The 19,288-nt window shown below is 46.4% G+C and overlaps 1 protein-coding gene across 2 annotated transcripts in view; it reads left to right on the plus strand.

Moving 5' to 3' along the window:
• The window catches only part of SNX30 (sorting nexin family member 30), a 58,956-nt gene that overhangs the window by 27,532 nt on the left and 12,136 nt on the right, over positions 1 to 19,288 (plus strand). For both annotated transcript variants that reach the window (XR_012635538.1, XM_074932178.1), the window contains exons 4-6: positions 10,190 to 10,348; positions 13,167 to 13,362; positions 14,011 to 14,210. Coding sequence is in view for 1 of the 2 variants with exons in the window: in XM_074932178.1 (XP_074788279.1) it covers positions 10,190 to 10,348; positions 13,167 to 13,362; positions 14,011 to 14,210 (555 nt within the window). In the remaining variant the exon portion in view is untranslated. The remainder of the gene's footprint in view (positions 1 to 10,189; positions 10,349 to 13,166; positions 13,363 to 14,010; positions 14,211 to 19,288) is intronic.

Consider the following 19,288-nt stretch of genomic DNA (forward strand, 5'->3'; position numbering starts at 1 on the left):
CCCTCAGCAAGGACTAGGCTAAGTGAGAAGTATTTAGTTAAACTATTCCAGGGTAGAGAGCTATTTAAGTCCTTAATTACTCTGGGACTTGCCTCTCTGGAATAATAGCTCACTCTCTCAAAGATAAGAAATACTTCACAAAATCATGTGATATCACTAATTGGCAGCAAATATGTTTACTCAGGGGTAGAGAGAATAGAAGAGAGTGTGAGCTTGCTGGGTAAGGTGGAGACATGAGATTAATAATGTGTTGTTGGCCCAGACCCTCTTTCTTCCCTCCCTGTCTCTGAACATCCGGAGCTATTGAAGTTAAGTTTCTGCAGATTCTTGAGTGTAGTAACAGGCTGCTACTCCTGCCTGAAGGCAGCAAGACAAGAAATAATAGTCTAGTTGCAGAAGGTGAATCACAGCCAGGGAATCAAGCTGCTTTGCTGTGACCTGGAATTCGTTGTACACAGAACAGTAAATTTGGCACAAGTGGCTCTAATACCGGACATGAAACCAGATGCAGAACAAAGTAATCTCTTAAGTGCCTCTCTTTTAGAAAAAGTGAAAGCATAAGGATACACTGCCCTCTTTTAGCTGTCTATGCACAAGTTAGCAGTTATGGAATTTCATACTAAACTCCTCCATGCAATGGTGTGCTGGAGATATTAATGAAAGCTTTATGCCTAGAAGTAGATGGGCAATAGAAGCTAAAGGCAGTTTCAGGTGCACTGTGACTCAAGTATGTTCTGAAAGGATGTTTCAAACCTGTCTAAGAGTGTCGGTATTTGTAACTGGAGATACTGCAGTCCCTGGAGGCCTTCTGTCTAACAAAATACCAGAAGGGGGTTGTCGTCTTAATCTTGGTATAATGCCTCTGCCTAAAATCTTCCTGCAACAAATGATTTGTCTTCTCAGTGCAGTGAGTCATGATAGCCTACACTTAGGAACCCAAACTAAACTGAATATGGGTTCCTTTTAATCTCTTTGGTTACTGATTTTTTACTTTTTATATGATCTGATGACTTACTTAATATGTTCTTTCAAACAACAGTAAAAATGCTCTTATCTTTCTAGTCTAGAGACAGATCTAAGTCTAACAAGGATCTTGTCTTTGGATTGTGATGTTTGAATAATAGAGTTCTCTACTCTTAGAGAGTTCAGTAGAGAGCTAAGTAGGACTGACATCCTGGACTTCAGAAGGGCTGACTTTGTCTTGTTTAGGCACCTGCTTGAAAGGATCCCCTGGGAGACTGCCCTGAAGGGTATAGGGGCCCAGGAAGGCTGGGCGCCCTTTAAGAAGGAAGTGTTAATGTCTCAGGAGCAGGCGGTCCCCAGGTGCTCTAAGAGAAGACCACTTTGGCTGAACAGGGAGCTTTGGCTGCAACTCGGTGAGAAAAGGAAAGTTTACAGACTTTGGTAGAAGGGGCTAACCACACACAGTGATTACAAAGAGGCTGTGAGGCTATGCAGGGTAGAAATCAGAAGGGCTAAAGCCCAACTGGAAATTAATTTGGCCTCTGCAATCAAGGATAGCAAGAAAAGTTTCTATGTCAGTAGCAAAAGAAAGTCCAGGGAGAGTCTCCATCCCCTGCTAGATGCAGGAGGAAATTTGGTAACAAGTGATGAGGAGAAGGCTGAGGTGCCTTCTCTGCCTCAGTCTTTAATAGCAAGGTTGGTTGTATTGATGAAATCCAGCCTCCACAGCCAGAATACAGACACTGGGGGAACGACCCCCCTGCAATCCAGGAGGAGACAGTCAGTGACCTGCTGCATCACATAGAAACACACAGGTCTATGGGACCAGATGGGATATACCCGAGGGTGCTGAAGGAGCTGGCTGGGGTGCTCACCAGACCACTTTCTATCATTTCCCAACAGTCCTGGCTGACTGGGGAGGTCCCAACTGAATGGAAATTGGCCAGTGTGACGCCCATATATAAGAAGGGTCGGAAGGATGATCCGGGAAATTAGAGGACTGTCAGCTTGACTTCGGTGCCTGGAAAGCTGATGGAGCAGCTCATCCTGAACACCATCACACAACACATGAGGGACAACCAGATGCTCAGGCCCAGTCAGCATGGGTTTATGAAAGGCAGGTCCTGCTTGACAAACTTGATTTCCTTCTATGACAGGGCGACCTGCTGATTGGATGAGGGAAAGGCTGTGGATGTAATTTACCTTGACTTTAGCAAGGCCTTTGACACAGTTTCCCACAGCATTCTCCTGGCAAAAATGACTGCTCGAGGTTTGGACAATCGCACACTTCACTGGGTAAAAAACTGTTTGGAAGGCTGGGCCCAGAAAGTTGTGGTGAACGGAGTTAAATCCAGGTGGCAGCTGGTCACAAGTGGTGTCCCCCAGGGCTGGGTGTTGGGGCCACTCCTGTTTAACATCTTTATTGATGATCCAGACGAGGGGATCGAGTGCACCCTCGGTCAGTTTGCAGGTGACACCCAGTTGGGTGGGAGTGTTGATCTGCTCGAGGGTAGGGAGGCTCTGCAGAGAGACCTGGACAGGCTGGAGCCATGGGCTGAGCCCAACTGGGGGAGTTTCCCTAAGGGCAAATGCCGGGGGCTGCCTGTGGGCCACAACAACCCCCAGCAGCGCTACAGGCTTGGGGAGGAGTGGCTGGAGAGCTGCCAGTCAGAGAGGGACCTGGGGGTGTTGATTGACAGCCGGCTGAACAGGAGCCAGCAGTGTGCCCAGGTAGCGTGGCCAGCAGGGACAGGGAAGGGATCTGACCCCTGTACTCGGCACTGGTGAGGCCGCACCTCGATGTCGGTTCAGTTTTGGGCCCCTCACTCCAAAAAGGACATTGAATGACTCGAGCATGTCCAGAGAAGGGCAACGGAGCTGGTGCAGGGTCTGGAGCACAGGTCTGCTGGGGAGCGGCTGAGGGAACTGGGGGTATTTAGTCTGGAGAAGAGGAGGCTGAGGGGAGACCTTATCACCCTCTACAGCTACGTGAAAGGAAGCTGCAGAGAGCTGGGTTTGAGCCTCTTTAGCCTAGTAGAAAGGGACAGGACAAGAGGGAATGGCCTCAAGTTGCGCCAGGGAAAGTTCAGACTAGATATTAGGAAGCATGGTGTTGGAATGGGCTGCCCAGGGATGTGGTGGAGTCCCCATTCCTGGAGGTGTTCAGGAGTAGGGTCGATTTGGAGCTTAAGGATATGCTGTAGGTGGGAACTGTGCTAGGTGAACGGTTGGACTAGATGATCTCCAGGGTCTTTTCCAACCTAGATGATTCTGTGTAAAATAAGAAGAAATTTAATACAACAGCGTAATAAGCAATCTGAACAACAGTAGCAATGATAACAACAATAAACAGTAATAACAGTGAACAAGACAAAAGATAAACAGGGAAATACCGCAATGGTTACAGACAGCCCGATGCTCCCCGCAACCAAAGCCACAAAAGAAAAAGTTCCCGCACTGCCGCGCTGGACCTGACGTCAGCATGGTATGAATAACCCGGCTGGAGATCCCTTCCCCCTCTCTGCTGGGGAAACTTAACCCTATCCTAGCAGAACCAGGACATAATCCACCCCTCTATTCTATACCATCTGCGTCATGTCCAGCTGCCATTTAGCAGTTAGCAATAACAAAACAACAATTTACAAAGGCACAGCATAATTCACAGCATGTTCTCACCCAGAATCAAGTCCCCCTGTGGTACGCATCGGACCTCTCCATTGTCCTGCATCACCCACCAGGTACACCCAGGTCCTTGGGCAAAAGCAATCCCGTGGATGGGTTTGCCTTTACCTTTGCCGGGCGCAGGACTAAACTAGACCATTTTCCCCAATATATTCCTCATGCGCACCACAGGGACTTTATCCACATGTCCAGCACGTGGAGGTTTCGACTGAGCTGGGCCAGCTCGACTGGCAGATCCTCTTGTGTTGACTAGCCAGGTGGCCTTTGCTAGATGCAAGTCCCAGTCTTTGAAGGTCCCACCTCCCAGTGCTTTCAGTGTGGTTTTTAACAGTCCACTGTAGTGCTCGATCTTCCCAGAGGCTGGTGCGTGGTAGGGGATATGGTAGACCCACTCGATGCCATGTTCTTCTGCCCAGGCATTTATGAGGTTGTTTCGGAAGCGGGTCCCGTTGTCTGACTCAGTTCTCTCTGGGGTGCCGTGTCGCCACAGGACTTGGGTTTCAAGGCCCAGGGTGGTGTTCCGGGCGGTGGCGTGGGGCGCTGGGTAAGCTTCCAGCCACCCAGTGGTTACTTCCACCATCGTGAGCACGTGGCGCTTCCTGTGGCGGGTCTGTGGCAGTGTGATGTCGTCGATCTGCCAGGCCTCTCCATATCCATATTTCAGCCATCGCTCTCCATTCCGCTGGGGCTTCACCCGCTTGGCATGTTTGATTGCAGCACACGTCTCACATCTGTGGATGATCTCTGCAGTGGTGTCAATGGTGAGGTCCACCCCTCGATCTCAAGCCCACCTATATGTTGCATCCCTACCTTGGTGGCCCAAGGTCTCGTGGGCCCACCTGGCTATGAACAGTTCACCTTTGCACTGCCAGTCCAAGTCCACCTGAGCCACTCTGATCTTAGCAGCTTGGTCTGCCTCTGGTTGTGTCGATGTTCATCAGTGGCCCGACTCTTGGGTACATGGGCATCCACATGGCGCACCTTCACAACGAGGTTTTCCACACGGGCTGCAGTGTCCTGCCATACTTCAGCAGCCCAGAGGGTTTTACCCTTACGTTGCCAGTTGTTCTGCTTCCATTGCTGCAGCCATTTCCACAGGGTATTCGCCACTGCCCACGAGTCGGTGTAGAGGTAGAGCCTCGGCCACTTTTCCTGCTCAGTAATATCCAAAGCAAGCTGGATGTCTTTCACCTCTGCCAACTGGCTGGATTCACCCTGTCCCTCAGCAGCTTCAGTGACCCGTCGTGTGGGACTCCACACAGCAGCCTTCCACCGTTGATGTTTTCCCACAATGCGACAAGACCCATCAGTGAACAGGGCATATTGCTTCTCCTCATCCGGCAGCTCATTATATGGTGGGGCCTCCTTAGCACGTGTCACCTCCTGTTCTGGTGACATCCCGGAATCTTTGCTCTCTGGCCAGTTCGTAATCACCTCTAGTATCCCTGGGCGGCTGGGGTTCCCTATTGGAGCCCGTTGTGTTATCAACGCAACCCATTTACTCCACGTGGCATCGGTTGCATGATGCGTGGAGGAGGCCTTTCCTTTGAACATCCACCCCAGCACCGGCAGTCGGGGTGCCAGGAGGAGCTGTGTTTCAGTGCCGACCACTTCTGAGGCAGCCTGAACTCCTTCGTACGCTGCCAGTATCTCCTTCTCAGTTGGTGTGTAATTAGCTTCAGAGCCTTTGTATCCCCGGCTCCAAAAGCCCAGAAGTCGGCCTCGGGTCTCCCCAGGTGCTCTCTGCCAGAGGCTCCAGGTAGGGCCATTCTCCCCGGCTGCGGTGTAGAGCATGTTCTTAACCTCCTGCCCTTCCCGGACTGGCCTGAGGGCTACTGCTTGGGCAATCTCCCGCTTAATCTGTTCAAAGGATTGTTGTTGCTCAGGGCCCCATTCAAAACCGTTCTTCTTACGGGTTACGTGGTAGAGAGGGCTCACAATCAGGCTGTAGTTGGGGATGTGCATCCTCCAGAACCCCACAGCGCCCAGGAAAGACTGAGTCTCCTTTTTAGAGGTTGGTGGGGCCATGGCTGTGATCTTGTTTATCCCCTCCATTGGGAATTGGCGACGCCCATCTTGCCATTTTATTCCTAGGAATTGAATTTCCCTTGCAGGCCCCTTGACTTCCTTTTGCTTAATGACAAAGCCGGCCTTCAGGAGGATTTCAATTATCTTCTTCCCTTTCTCAAAGACCTCCTCGGCTGTGTCCCCCCGTACAATGATGTCATCAATGTGCTGCAGGTGTTCTGGAGCCCCACCTTTCTCCAGTGCAGTATGGACCAGTCCATGGCAAATGGTGGAGCTGTGGTTCCACCCCTGGGGCAATCGATTCCAGGTGTACTGGATGCCTCTCCAAGTGAACGCAAACTGTGGCCTGCACTCTGGCGCTATCGGAATGGAGAAGAACGCGTTAGCAATGTCAGTCGTGGCGTACCACTTGGCTGCCTTCGACTCCAGTTCATACTGGAGCTCCAGCATGTCCGGCACTGTAGCACTCATCACTGGCGTAACTTCATTCAGGCCACGGTAGTCCACAGTCAGCCTCCATTCGCCATTGGGCTTTCTCACTGGCCATACAGGGCTGTTGAAGGGTGAGTGAGTTTTGCTGATCACCTTCTGGCTTTCTAGTTGACGGATCCAGCCGATGGATGGGGACCAGGGAATCTCGGTCGGTGCGGTACTGCCGCCGGTGCACCGTCCTGGCAGCAATCGGCACTCGCTGCTCCTCAACCTTAAGCCACCCCACCACTGAGGGATCCTCTGAGAGGCCGGGTAAGGTGGACAACTGTTCAACCTCCTCCGGGGCAGCTACACCAAAAGCCCACCGGTACCCTTTTGGGTCTCTGAAGTCCCCTCTCCTGAGGTAGTCTATGCCCAGGATGCACGGGGCATCTGGGCCAGTCACAATGGGGTGCTTATGCCAGTCCTTCCCAGTCAGGCTCACTTCAGCTTCCAGCAGGGTCAGCTGTTGGCATCCCCCTGTCACTCCGGAGATGCAGATGGATTCAACCCCACTGTAGCTCGATGGCATCAGGGTGCCCTGTGCGCCAGTGTCCACCAAAGCCTTATACTCTTGTGGGTCTGACGTGCCAGGCCATCGGATCCACACTGTCCAGTAAATCTGATTATCCCTTTCCTCCACCTGGCTGGAGGCAGGGCCCCTCTAATCCTGCTCATCATCGCTCACTTCTTCAAGAATGATTTACTGGTCCCCTCAAGAGGGTCAGACATAACATTGGCCATTCTGTTCTGCCTGGGGGATTTCTGACTGGACACTGGAGCTGCGCTCTTCTTGGAGGACTCCCCTTTTGTGATGGTCTTCCCTTTCAGCTGCTCTACTTGTGCAGCCAGGGCGGCAGTGGGCTGTCCATCCCACCTCCTCATGTTTTCTCCATGGTCACGGAGGAGAAAACACAGGGTGCCTCGTGGTGTGTGCCTTCTGCTGCCTTTCTCTTGGGTGGGGAAACGTTTACTTCTAATGGCTGAGACATCAGCCCGTGCAGGTGGAACGTAGGACATGTCCTCTTCCATTTTCTGGACCCTCTGAGACAGTTCCTCCACAGCTGAGACCCAGGAATGGTGAGATGAAGGGAGATTTCCCTCATGTTGCCGGAGCTTGCCAACCACTCCATCCACTGTCAGAGTGTGGGTGTCTGTCCACCAGGACACTATTGCCAATGCTTTCGAGTGTGCTTCTGGTGCGCTCTTCAGGAACTTTTGCCACATCAGGTGTGTGCAAGGGGCCTGATCTGGGTCCATGGGTGACTGCTCATCATTCAGATCACCATAGATCATCTCAAACACAGCCAGTTCCCTGAGGTTCTGGATGCCTTTCTCAATGCTGGTCCATTTGCCTAGCTGACATAGGATATCATCCTTGTAGGGGTGCCTCTCCCTTACACTGAGCAGGAGTCGCTTCCAAAGGCTGAGGGTTTGAGTCTGTTTCCCTATTTCCCCATCAATGCCAGCATCCTTGGCCAAAGATCCCAGCTGCCTGGCCTCTCTCCCCTCCATCTCAAAAGCACTGGCTCCATTGTCCCAGCATCAGAGCAGCCAGGTGTCAATCTGCTCGCCTCCCAGGCGGCCAAAATCTCTCTGCATATTTTGCAACCAGCTGGGGATAGAGATCAGACGATCACCTCTGGCCCTTCCTCCTGTTCCCGAGCTGGGCCTTGCTCATCCCCATCCCCCACCTTGTGAACTGACTTTCTGGTATATTTGGTTTTGTGTATCAGGGCGACTGACACCGGCACTGGCTGGGTCTCTGGCTCAGCTGCTGTGCTGGTGGAGGCGACTGAGACTGGCTCTGCTCTGCCTGTTCCCCTGGCCCAGCTGCTGTACCAGTAAGTTCACTATCAGATTCTGTGGTCCTTTTTCCCCCTTGAGGGCAGTGGGTGGTATTAAAGAGGACACGGTAGGCATGGGCAAGTCCCCAATACATTGCAGCGATTTGTGTCTCCTGGGTTTTGCCAGTTTGGTAACACACCCTTTCTAAGCACTCCATCAGTTTATCAGGGCTCTGCATTTGCTCAGGAGTGAAGTTCCAAAGCATTGGGTGTGCCCATCGACTCAGGCCTTTGCCCATCTTTTCCCACACCCTTTGCCACTCACTATTATCTGACCTCGGGGCAGGTTTCCGGGCACTGCTATTGTTAGAGAAGTGCCGCATGGCCAAAACCGAAATCAGGCAGACATCAGAAAGCATTGTGCCACAATCACACTGGCCTGCAGGCTCCAAGGATAATTGAAACTCTCAAAACCCAAGAGGATCTCTTCCCCTGGCGCTCCCATAGAGGGGGTGAGACTCCTAACTAAAGCCCAGGCAGCAAACAGGTACCGCCCCCGCCCCCAGCAGTACAAACACATTATAAGCAGTCAGTAGCCAGTAGAGCACAATAAGACATTTTCCACCGATAACAAACACCACCACAGGGATCATACACTGGATATAAGGATTAATCCAGCCCCACCATGCAAGCAAGTGTGCCAGCATTGCAAACATTTTATCAAACAAATACAAACAGAAAAATTACACCCAACAGATTGCTCTAACACAGGGTCTGTTCCTTTTTGATTCTTATTTCGGCCCTCTTGTGCCCCATGTTGGTGTGCCAAAAAGGCTGTGTTGGTTTAAACCCTGCCAGGACCGGAGACCACGTTGCCGTTGTCCCTCCCCCACCCTCGGACACAAGTAGGGCACAAACCGCGGGTTAAAATAAGAAGAAATTTAATACAACAGTGTAATAAGCAATTCGATCAACAAGTGTACCTTACAGTGGGTTAACTAGAATGACTGATTTGAATGCTAAGTATAATAAGATAAGTCTTAAATTATAAGAACTAAATATAGTGGTCAAAATCTGTGTTGCAGCTAAGTCAGGCTGGCTTTTCTTAGAAGGTGTAATCTTCATGTACATCCCACATCAGCTAGGGTATGATGGGAAAGGTATGTGCATGGATAATCTTTTTCACTGAATGACTTTTGTCACAGATTTCAGGTGACAAAGACTCTTTGCAGAGGAGAATCCTAATTCCTGAATTTGGTGAAAATGGCTGTTACTGCTAGCCTAAGATTAAGCAGATTATCTGTCTGGGTGGACTGTTTCACAAGAATAAAATATAAAGCACCATTTTAAAACTGATACTGATCTTATAGTCCATGCTGTCCAGAGAGAACAAAAGCAAATCAGGTGGTGGAGCTGAAACTAACCATGCTGAATCTTAAGAGTTATCTTCCATCTGAAGTGGTACTTTGAAGTCTGGAGTCTAAGTGTAACAGGAGGTACTGCAGAACTAGCAAGTCTGGAAGCAGACTTGGGCTTACATGTTAAGCTGAACTGTGGAGATGAACTGGTGGAGTCAAAATAGGAGTAAGGTGAAACAGTAGATATGTTGTCAGACCTTTGCCACTTACATAGACATGCTTGGGAATGTCATCTATGATAGATGACTGTGCAAATGCTTCAGGAAGGCTCCAGCCATGGTTACATGACCACTTGCTGTGTCAAGCCTTGTTGATCTTTGCTCAGTGTGGTGCTATCGCTAAGACTATCGTCTCTCTCTAGAAGGGTCCTGTCCAGGAGCTCTAAATTGTTCAGAAAGGAGGTGAAAAGAGCAAGTGGAATTGTTAAGTCTACTGGGTTTGCTTGGACTGAGCAGCCTTGCTTCAACGTTGGGGTGGAGGTGTGTATGCGTTGCTGTAGTGAATAGTGTGCAGCTTCACTTTAGAGCTGGAGCTTGAACATGGATAGCAGTACCAGGAACACCCTAAGCCTTGCTAGAATTACTTAGTGTGAGTACTGTCTAGGCTTCAGTGGTGTGGCTCTCAGCTGAAACTGCTCTGTGGAGTTGCTAGCATTAGGCCAGACCAGCTAAACAGTAATTCAAAGCAGGGCTTGCATACCATCAGATTTATGGTTCCTGTTAGCAAACGTAACACTTTGGCTCCTGTTAAGACTGGAGTTTGATTTCTTTGTATGTTTCCAAATAGCAGAAGCAAGTTTTTGATCTTCTGAATTTTCTGCATTTTGCTTGTCTCTGACAGCCTCTTCCTGAGAAATTTGTGGTGAAGGGTGTGGTCGATCGCTTTTCTGAAGAGTTTGTGGAGACAAGGAGGAAAGCATTAGACAAATTCTTGAAGAGAATAACTGATCACCCAGTGCTTTCTTTTAATGAGCACTTCAACGTGTTTCTCACAGCCAAGGTAAGCCAATAACTTCCAAACACAGTCATTGACAGGGACAACAGAACAGGGACTTTGGCAGTCTCTTTTGAAATGAAGGTAAAAAATAAAACTACATGCGAAGGATGGAACTTCCCCTAAAATAGCAGGGAGTTGCTGAGGACCCTGAATGTTGTGTATGACAACTTTGGGGTTGTGTATGGGTTCCCTTTGCTTGAAGGGAGGGTCATCTGCAAACCTTCTTGTTTTGTATCCCTGTGTCCAGAACATACTCCTCTGATGCAAGAAAGGTTCAGAATTTAGAAAATTGTGGACTTTGTAGAATCCTCTTTTGGGGAGGAGGGAGGTGGGGGAGGAGAGATTTTCTCTTGACAAAAGCTTTCAGATTTCTTCCTTTTCTCATGTTCACCTTCTATACTACTTGTACTTGCTGCCCTCAAAACTAAGCATGATGACCTCATTCTTGTTTGTTCTTGGTCAACAACTTCATGCTCATCTTCTGCGTGACTCATCCAGCAACAGTGCAATTTTCTTTGTCTGTCTTTTGAACTGCATTTTAAATAAGACCAGGAGGACCTACAGTCATACTTGGGTTTGACCTGATAAGTGAGGAGAGCTGTAGAAGCACATCTTTCCAATGTCACATTATGCTAGCTCACTGAAATGTGACAATTTGAGCTTGCTTCAGGCTCATGTTCTGCTTGCTGGTAATGTGAGACTCAAGCTCCAGTTCCCTTTTATTTCTCCTCCATGGTGAACTTAACTGCTGAAACAAGCCAGTAATGCAGAAATTTTGTTTAGCACCTTGATAGTTAAATGTCAGATCGCTTTGTTCTGCTTTTCAGCTGTCAAAGCATGATGCAACTTTCTCAGCTGCTTAGTCATCTTCTCCCACCCCTGTAAAATGTACTTGGCATTGGTGAGGCCGCACCTCGATTACTGGGTTCAGTTTCGGGCCCCTCACTGCAAAAAGGACACTGAATTACTCAAGCATGTCCAAAGAGCAGCGAAGCTGGTTGGAGGGTCCAACGAAGGTTCTGGACCACAGGTCGTACGAGGAGCAGCTGAGGGAACTGGGATTGTTTAGTCTGGAGAAGAGGAGGCTGAGCAGAGACCTCACTGCCTTCTACAGCTGCCTGGAAGAAGGATGCAGAGAGCTGGGGATGAGTCTCTTTAACCAAGTAACAAGCGATAGGACAAGATATAATGGCCTCAAGTTGCGCCAGGGAAAGTTTAGACTGGATATTAGGAAGTATTTATTTCCAGAACGGGTTGTTGGGTGTTGGAATGGGCTTCCCAGGGCAGTGGTGGAGTCTCCATCCCTGGAGGTGTTTAGGAGTAGGGTCAACTTAGTGCTTGGGGATCTGGTGTAGTTGGGAACTGTCAGTGTTAGGTTAATGGTTGAACTAGGTGATCTTCAAGGTCTTTTCCAACCTAGATGATGCTGTGATTCTGTGACTTTACCACTTAGCCCTGGACTGGGCTTGCCTTGAGAATACAACCATGGATACTGAGGAAAAAGGGCAAGTGTTTTTCTGTCTGTCTCTAGTGCTGGAACTTGCTGTATTGCAGCAGTGAGGTGTCAGTTCAGTGTGCGAGGGCTTCAGAATTTAGTTACTGCAGAAAGTCACAAGACCACCTTCTGTTGAGAAACCAACCTTTCTTTAAGTTCCCTGTTTGGACCAGTAATACACCAGAATGCCTGAGAGAGTGAGTGAATAATTTTGAATTAAAGTTGAGTTGAGTTGTTTTCTGATGCCTACCTGCAGGTAGAGCTTAGGACAGGCAGAAGACAAGAGTACAGGAACCACTGCATAATTCAAAATTGTAGTAGCTGCTAAGATGTCAGGTTCTCTTAAACTTGCATTTGACTAATAAATAAGTACTTGGGAAGAATGCCATAGTACAAGTTTTGAAGATGGCTGTTATTTTTTTAAAGAACATTTAAAATTTTAGTCTAGTCTATAACACCATGTCTTGATTCTTGACCTTGGTAGGCCTGCTTGGTTTGATAACATGTCTTCCTCAGGTTGCATAGGTAATGTAGTTTGAGATGTTGAATAGTGACCTCTGCTGGAAGGAGTAAAATGCAAAATGGATGACGTTTTGGCTAACTGATGTGCTTTCAAGGTGAAATCCCCTGAAGATTGTAGGTGAACAACCTTGTTAACATAGGCTTGTCTGAATGTTGACTTATGCGAACATGTAAAGCATTGGCAAGGAAGTTTAAGCATTCTCTAGAGGCAACATGGCTACATCTGACCCAACCTGTGTTGCAGTCTGCCTTGCAGAAAAACTGTGCTAATCTCTCTGTGCTGCTCTGTGCTGTGTTTCTCCATGTAGTCTTCCCCTGCCTCCTATCCGACCACACAACTGGTGTGAGGAGGCTGCTGACCAAATAGACATGCAATATGTAGCTTTGTACTAGGTCATCAGAGCCAGCTGGTGCATTTGCATAATACTGGTATCATGGGCAATGACTTAAAAGTATGTGTGGATCAATGGCATGAACAGTATTGGTGGAAACAGAGCTGTTAATAGCACTACTTCCCCGATTACAGTACAGCAACATGGGAAAGTCTGGCCATGTGCAAAGGTGGACGCCTATTCATGTGTACTGTACTTCATACCATTCTCCTGGATAGCCAGTCTCCGTATAGAAATAGTCTTGAAACTGTACTCGGCTCTACAACTTGTACAAAGTGAGGTTCTGTCCAAGACTACATGTCACATGTAATCTATTGCTTTCACAAAATTGATCTTGACTGGAAAGTATCCTTCACTGTATTAATCTCCAGCACACAAGTGAAATATTTCTAAACTTTTTTTAACTTCATAGGATCTTAATGCCTACAAAAAGCAAGGAATGGCATTGCTGTCGAAGATGGGAGAGTCTGTCAAATACGTCACAGGAGGCTACAAATTAAGAAGTCGGCCACTGGAGTTTGCAGCCATTGGAGAGTATCTAGACACATTCTCTCTGAAACTTGGTACCATTGACAGAATAGCACAGCGAATTATTAAGGAACAGTTGGGTAAGGATACAAGGTGCCCTCTCATAATACTTCAGCTTGAGCACTCTCTATTTTATTCTTGTTGATGGCATGATGAAGACAGCTTGCATCAATGATTCTGTCCTGTAATGAGCCACACACAGAGCATAATCTAATGCCTCTTGAAGATTTAAAACAAGCCCAAAGCCTACCATAGTATCTTACCTTAGCTCAACTCTCCAAGTATTTTTAAAAGTCGATCTTGTTATTATATCAATCTAGTCTCTTACTAGAGTTATTTTTGGAAGAGGGGAAAAATAAGTAGATGCTGTCTGGAGGAGTGCAGATGGAATTCTTAGATGATGATGATAACCTTTACAGACCTGTCTTAACAGAGCCAAGTTTTACATATGTTTTAAAAAACATGATATTGGCTACTGCACAGATGCAGGTGTCCTTGTATTTGAAGCTTGTAGGAATGGTCATTTAAGCAGGAGGCAACTTGGACCTGTCACCTGTGCAGCCATAGAGCTCTGTCTATTAAGATGCTAATGCAACACAAGACTTGACTCCTGGGGGAGTTAATGTTTGCCAAGCTTGGTACAGTTTCTTCTGTTTGGTGTGATTGTTTGCAGATCCTTATGCCTTGCTCTTACTCTCCTAATCTACTTTTCCATCTGCCTCTTGCAGAATACTTGGTGGAACTACGAGAATATGGACCTGTTTATTCAACCTGGGGAGGGCTGGAGGTTGAGCTGTCAGAGCCACTGGAAGGGGTGTCTGCCTGTATTGGGAACTGCTGCACAGCTCTTGAAGAACTCAGTGAAGACATGACAGAAGACTTCTTGCCTGTGCTTAGGGAATATATATTGTACTCAGAGTCAATGAAGGTAGAGTCCTGTGGCAGAAGACACTGTCATTGTGTTTGCATGGAATGCTGTATTAGTGACTTCATTCTTTCTAATAGTGAGAAGCGCTGGTGGTGTGAGAAGAGGGGAAGTAAATAATACATTAAGTCAGAGCATGTTTTCATAAAACAAAACTGTGTATGCTCAGTAGCAGAGTACTGCATGGGTAGCACAAGCGATCTACTCTGCTGTTCGGTCAGCGTAAGGTCAGTAATGGTGAAGTGCACACAGTGTTGAAGAGTTGCTCCTTCATCGGAGTGACAGGTGGTACTCCATAGGAGACATGTGTGACTGCCTAGAATCTTCTTTGAATTGCTAGAAAGTCAGTTGTGGCTCAGCTCTTCACTACTGGGTTAGTGCCTGGCCCTGAAGGAAAGGTAGCATTAGCAAATTCCATCACTTGTATGTAGAAGGGATGGGTGGCTCCTTTTAGAACTATGTGTCCAGATGACAGACACTGCTTCCTGTCTCATCCCCATAACCCCAGACAGGATGTGTCTGTTGTGAAGTTCTGTTAAGGTCTGCATACCAAGTAACTGCATAAAGATGTTGTTCTGTGCCTTTTAATCTCTCTAAGAACTTGGTATCTTACTGCTTATGCATAAGCAGTATAAGCTACTTCAATGCAGTTTTTCTTCTCTTGAAGTTAAGGAGCATTGATAGTCAATCCCATTGCATGCGGGAAAGCATTACTGAGTTAACTGCACTGAAAACTGAAACCAAGGGCTCTAGTTTGGCTGTTGGAGCTTTTCACCACATGTTTATGGTACAGCATGTATTATCAGTCCCTCCATAGGGTACTAACAGACAAATTCCTTCTGAGGACTTTCCATTTGGAACAACCATTATGAGGCTATGATATACACTCCTTTAAGATCTCACAGCCTGTTGTAAACCTACAGCCTTAACATGGTAGTCCTTTTCCACCCTAATCTTAGTCATCCTACTTCTCACACCAAGAAATGGAACGCTTACTTTCAGATTTATTTTCCCAGCTTCAGGAGTTGTATGACTCCTGTCTTGCCTGGCTGAAGTATTCTTGCAAAAGGCTTTGCACGTGTATACGCTTTGCTTTCACAGTCATGGTATTGACCCCAGCATAAGTGAGGCACACTATCTTTACAGGACTGTTAACACCCAATTATTTCTAGAATACCCTGAGCTGTAGCTTGAAGCCTTGACCCAGGGTGTTCAGACTTACCCTTATTCTGTAGGAAGGAGGGTGTGTGTACTTACAAATAAAAAGAACATGAGGCTAATGGTTAAAGCTTTTAGCCCAGAACATCTAACTTTTGATCCTATAAACGCCATGGCCTATTCTAGATGGCATCTGAACTGGCAAACTGAGTTGAGAAGCGCTTTTCACAACTGTGGGGTAAAAAAAGATAAAAACCAAGGGTTTCTTCAGCTGAAGAGGTACTTCACGTAGTTAAACACCACTTACCAGAGGGAGAGAGGCATTAAAGACTTACAGCTAGACTACCTGTTGGCTTGGAGACAGCCCGATTCTAAAAGGGCCCTTGTCAGATGATGGCAAAGACACTAAGTGCATTCTCCAAGCCAAGGGGTAGACTATCTTTGAGTCTTTAACACCACACTCTTTGTTGTAAGTGGTATTTAACTGCCTGAAGTACCTCTTTTGCTTGAAAAAACCCTTGGTTTTTAGCTTAATTTTTAGATTACTGATTGCTTTCTAGTGCCCTAAAGGAGTCATTCTTCTTGTCGTTTATTCTCTGGTAATGTACTGAACATACTCATTGTGCTTTGGAACTAGTTGGATCCAGAAATCACACTTGCAAAATAGCAGTTAATAGCAGATAAAGATTACGCTGCTTAGTGTCCAGTTTGGGCATCTCCATTAGCTTTACTTCGTTGAAAATCAAGAATAAAAATTATAGCTAGTCAAGGCAGACAGTTCCTATTTTCCTTCCCTCCCAGTCTATTGCTATTTCTGCAGTAAACAGCTACAGAACTGCCTTCCCAGACCCCACAAAACTGAGTTAAGTAGCTGTAAAGAAGGCTACTCTTTGAGTGCGAGAGACTTTCTGCTGAAAGAGCCATCCTCTTCACTAGCAGTGCAGTCCTATTCTTCAGCTGCTGTGAGGCCTGCTAGTGAAACTGAAAGTCTGTTTAGGTCTTTCAGAGCACAGCTTTTGGACAGGGACCTTGATAAAAGTGCTTAATAGGTACTAGGAGCTCAGTGCAACCTTGATAGCTTTCTCTGCATAGTGTACCCTAGGTATAGGTATGGGAACCTGATTTGTAGAGCAGTCTCCAGCTGGATGAATGTCCCTCAGAATAAGAACTGTCAGATTATCTTCATTGTTTGAGATGAATATTCACCTTAGTGTCTTCAGGAGCACTCCTATACCTGAGGCGAGGCAGCCTGAGGGAACTGCCATACAGAGGCGAAGCCCAGTAGTTTGGTTGAAATAAATATTGGCTGACTTCAGGAAAGCCCTGTCTCTGGCTTAATTGAAAAGATTTGCAGCAGTGGGGAGAGGCTGGCGTTGTGGACTTGAGTTAAAATGTGTGCTGGTTGTGTCTAGTTGAGACCTAAAACACAGGGCATGTTTGAGATGGTCAGATAATGTCTCAAATCCTGGTGCAGTGAGGCCCTTGTCAGCAAATGTGTGGTACCGCATTTTTTGAGGTATGCTGGTGTTCCCCAGGGAGGCAAGTGCAGAGGGTGAACTCAGCTGTACATAATTCAGTGCTGATACTAAAATATTACATGAACTCTGTATGGTTAACACTGCTAGAAAGGCTTATCAGATGATGTGATACCCACCTGTGTGATTGGGGGTTACTTTTAATGCATGTTTAAAGCAAGCACCCCATGAATAGGTAACGGTCTCTCTAAAGGTGTGCAGTAAATAAGGATTCTCTTGTGAAGACTAGTCATAGGAGGAAGTTATGTAGTGTGCAAATGCAGTAGGATTGCAATTTGGGGAGGGAGGCTGGTGGCAAACTCCTGAAGCTCCTTCAGAGATGTGGGCCAAGGTGAAATCTTTTAGCTAAATATAGAATGGAGGACCTACCTCACTGAAAGCAAGTTAAGTCTTGCTTGTACAGGGACTAATGGGTTAGTTCTGTCCCCAAATACCTGAAATTTGGGGGGTGTCTGGTGTTGGTTTCTTCCAGCTTCTCTTTAAAAATTTTGTATTTTTTATTTTTAAGGATTTTTTATTTTTAAGTAAGGCCTTAACTAGTAAAAGTATTTCATGGGCTGTGGTAAGTCTGGGATACTTGTTATTTCAGAGCTGCTGAAGCATTAATGCATTGATCTACAACTGAGAAGAGATTGCCTGGAGGTGCCAGAGGAAGTACTTCCTCTCACATATGGGACAAGTGAAAGGGAAGGCAGTGTTTTTCTCATCACTTATAGGTCAGCCATTAATGGATACTTAAAGCTGAATTCAGAAGCATATTCTTAATGTCCACAGTGGATGGATTTGGGCACTTAAGGAGAAATAAGACACCTGCCCTTTGAATCTAGTCTGCTGATACCTATTAATCATTGTCTACTCCTGGTACAGATCTAGTTCACTGCGCTAACTGCAGTCTGAATGCAATTGCTCAAGGCAGTGGTTTTTCTGAGAAGACATTTCAGTTGACTCAGGTTCAAGAGGAAATGCGAAGTAGAAATACCTGTAAAATTTCTCAGGCTTTTGTTACATTGGTAACATCAACCACTTAAGGGCTATTCCACATAGTAGCCTAGATTCCAAAAGGAATGGGAATGTTGTGGTTCTTCAAGCAAACACAACCAATGGCATGCTTGCATCCCTTTGAGGTCAAAAGGGAGGGTTAAGCTGTTGAAGGTGAATTTTTCAATTTTGCCCCCTTTTTTTGTCTAAACCAATAGCAACTTTGTGGATGAGGTGCCTTTCCCATTTATCATGGGCTGAGGTTTGTAAGAATATTGATTGCAAGTCTCCTATCTCTAGAGCAACTGCACTGGTGACCTTTCCTTGGCTTAAGGGAGGAGGGGGAAGATGATTAGTAGAGACAGGGTTTGTACATCTTTAATTAGGAAACAGATCTTGGCTAGACAGGCTCTTAGAGCTCTGAGAACCACTCTTAAACAGCTATTTCTACAAGCAGCAGTGCATGTGACTACTCCTGCTTTATAATAAAGTGACTAGTTACCTTCTTTTGTCTTGATGGGTAATGCCTTCTGGGTGGCAGAAGGGAAGACTCGAAGCATGAACTGGCCAAGTCAGCTGCAAGAGAAATTCAAATTTACAGGTGCCTTGGCAGAGAGTGCTGGCTGACTTCCCTCTGAGCATTTTTAATAATAACTTTGCATCAACTGAGTTATAAAATATTACTAGTTGTTTCCTTGTAAAGACTGAAGAAGTAAGTTGCCCACTCTTGCAGACACAGAAGTGCTTTTTTTAGTAGTATATTCTTAAAACGATTGATTTCTGTGGTTTTTTTTAAATTGTAAGGCTGTGATATAACAGTGTAGATGTTGGCTGGTTGATGTAGTATGATAAGGTAGCATCTTTTGCTCTCTGTTCTGAGACTTTGTCAATAAAATGTTGACTGCTTGTGAAACTCACTTGGGTAGTTCAGTGCTTTTCATGTAAATTGTTCGTTTCACGATTTTAATTTTTTTAATTAAACCAACAGCCAAACGAACCCAACTGATCTAAAAGCAAGGCTTACTTTTGTTCTAACATGAGAATTTAACAGCTTGCTATAAAGGACTTTGAGGAGCCTTTTCAAGTGAAAAGGAAGATGTAATACCTTCTGTGGTGGCCTTCCTGTCTTTTTTAGCCCATGCTGTTGTCTGCTGCTTGAGGATATCCAAAGCTTTGCACTAGTCTTTGACAGCTTTGATGCCTTTTTCATACTAATAATAGGTCAGCTGCTGAACTGAACTTATTTAGGGTTATATTCATGGTTACATGACAGCTTCTATCTTGCATGCCTTCAGCTTGTCCAAAAGTTGAATTTTATCTGATCCTGCCAGCTGCTGAAAAGCAAGTGTTCTTTTTTAAAAGCTACTCCCTAAATACTGTAAAATAGGACAAAGTAAGTATGACTGTCTG

This window comes from Athene noctua, chromosome Z (genome assembly GCF_965140245.1).
Source record: "Athene noctua chromosome Z, bAthNoc1.hap1.1, whole genome shotgun sequence".
NCBI classification, from domain to species: Eukaryota; Metazoa; Chordata; class Aves; order Strigiformes; family Strigidae; genus Athene; species Athene noctua.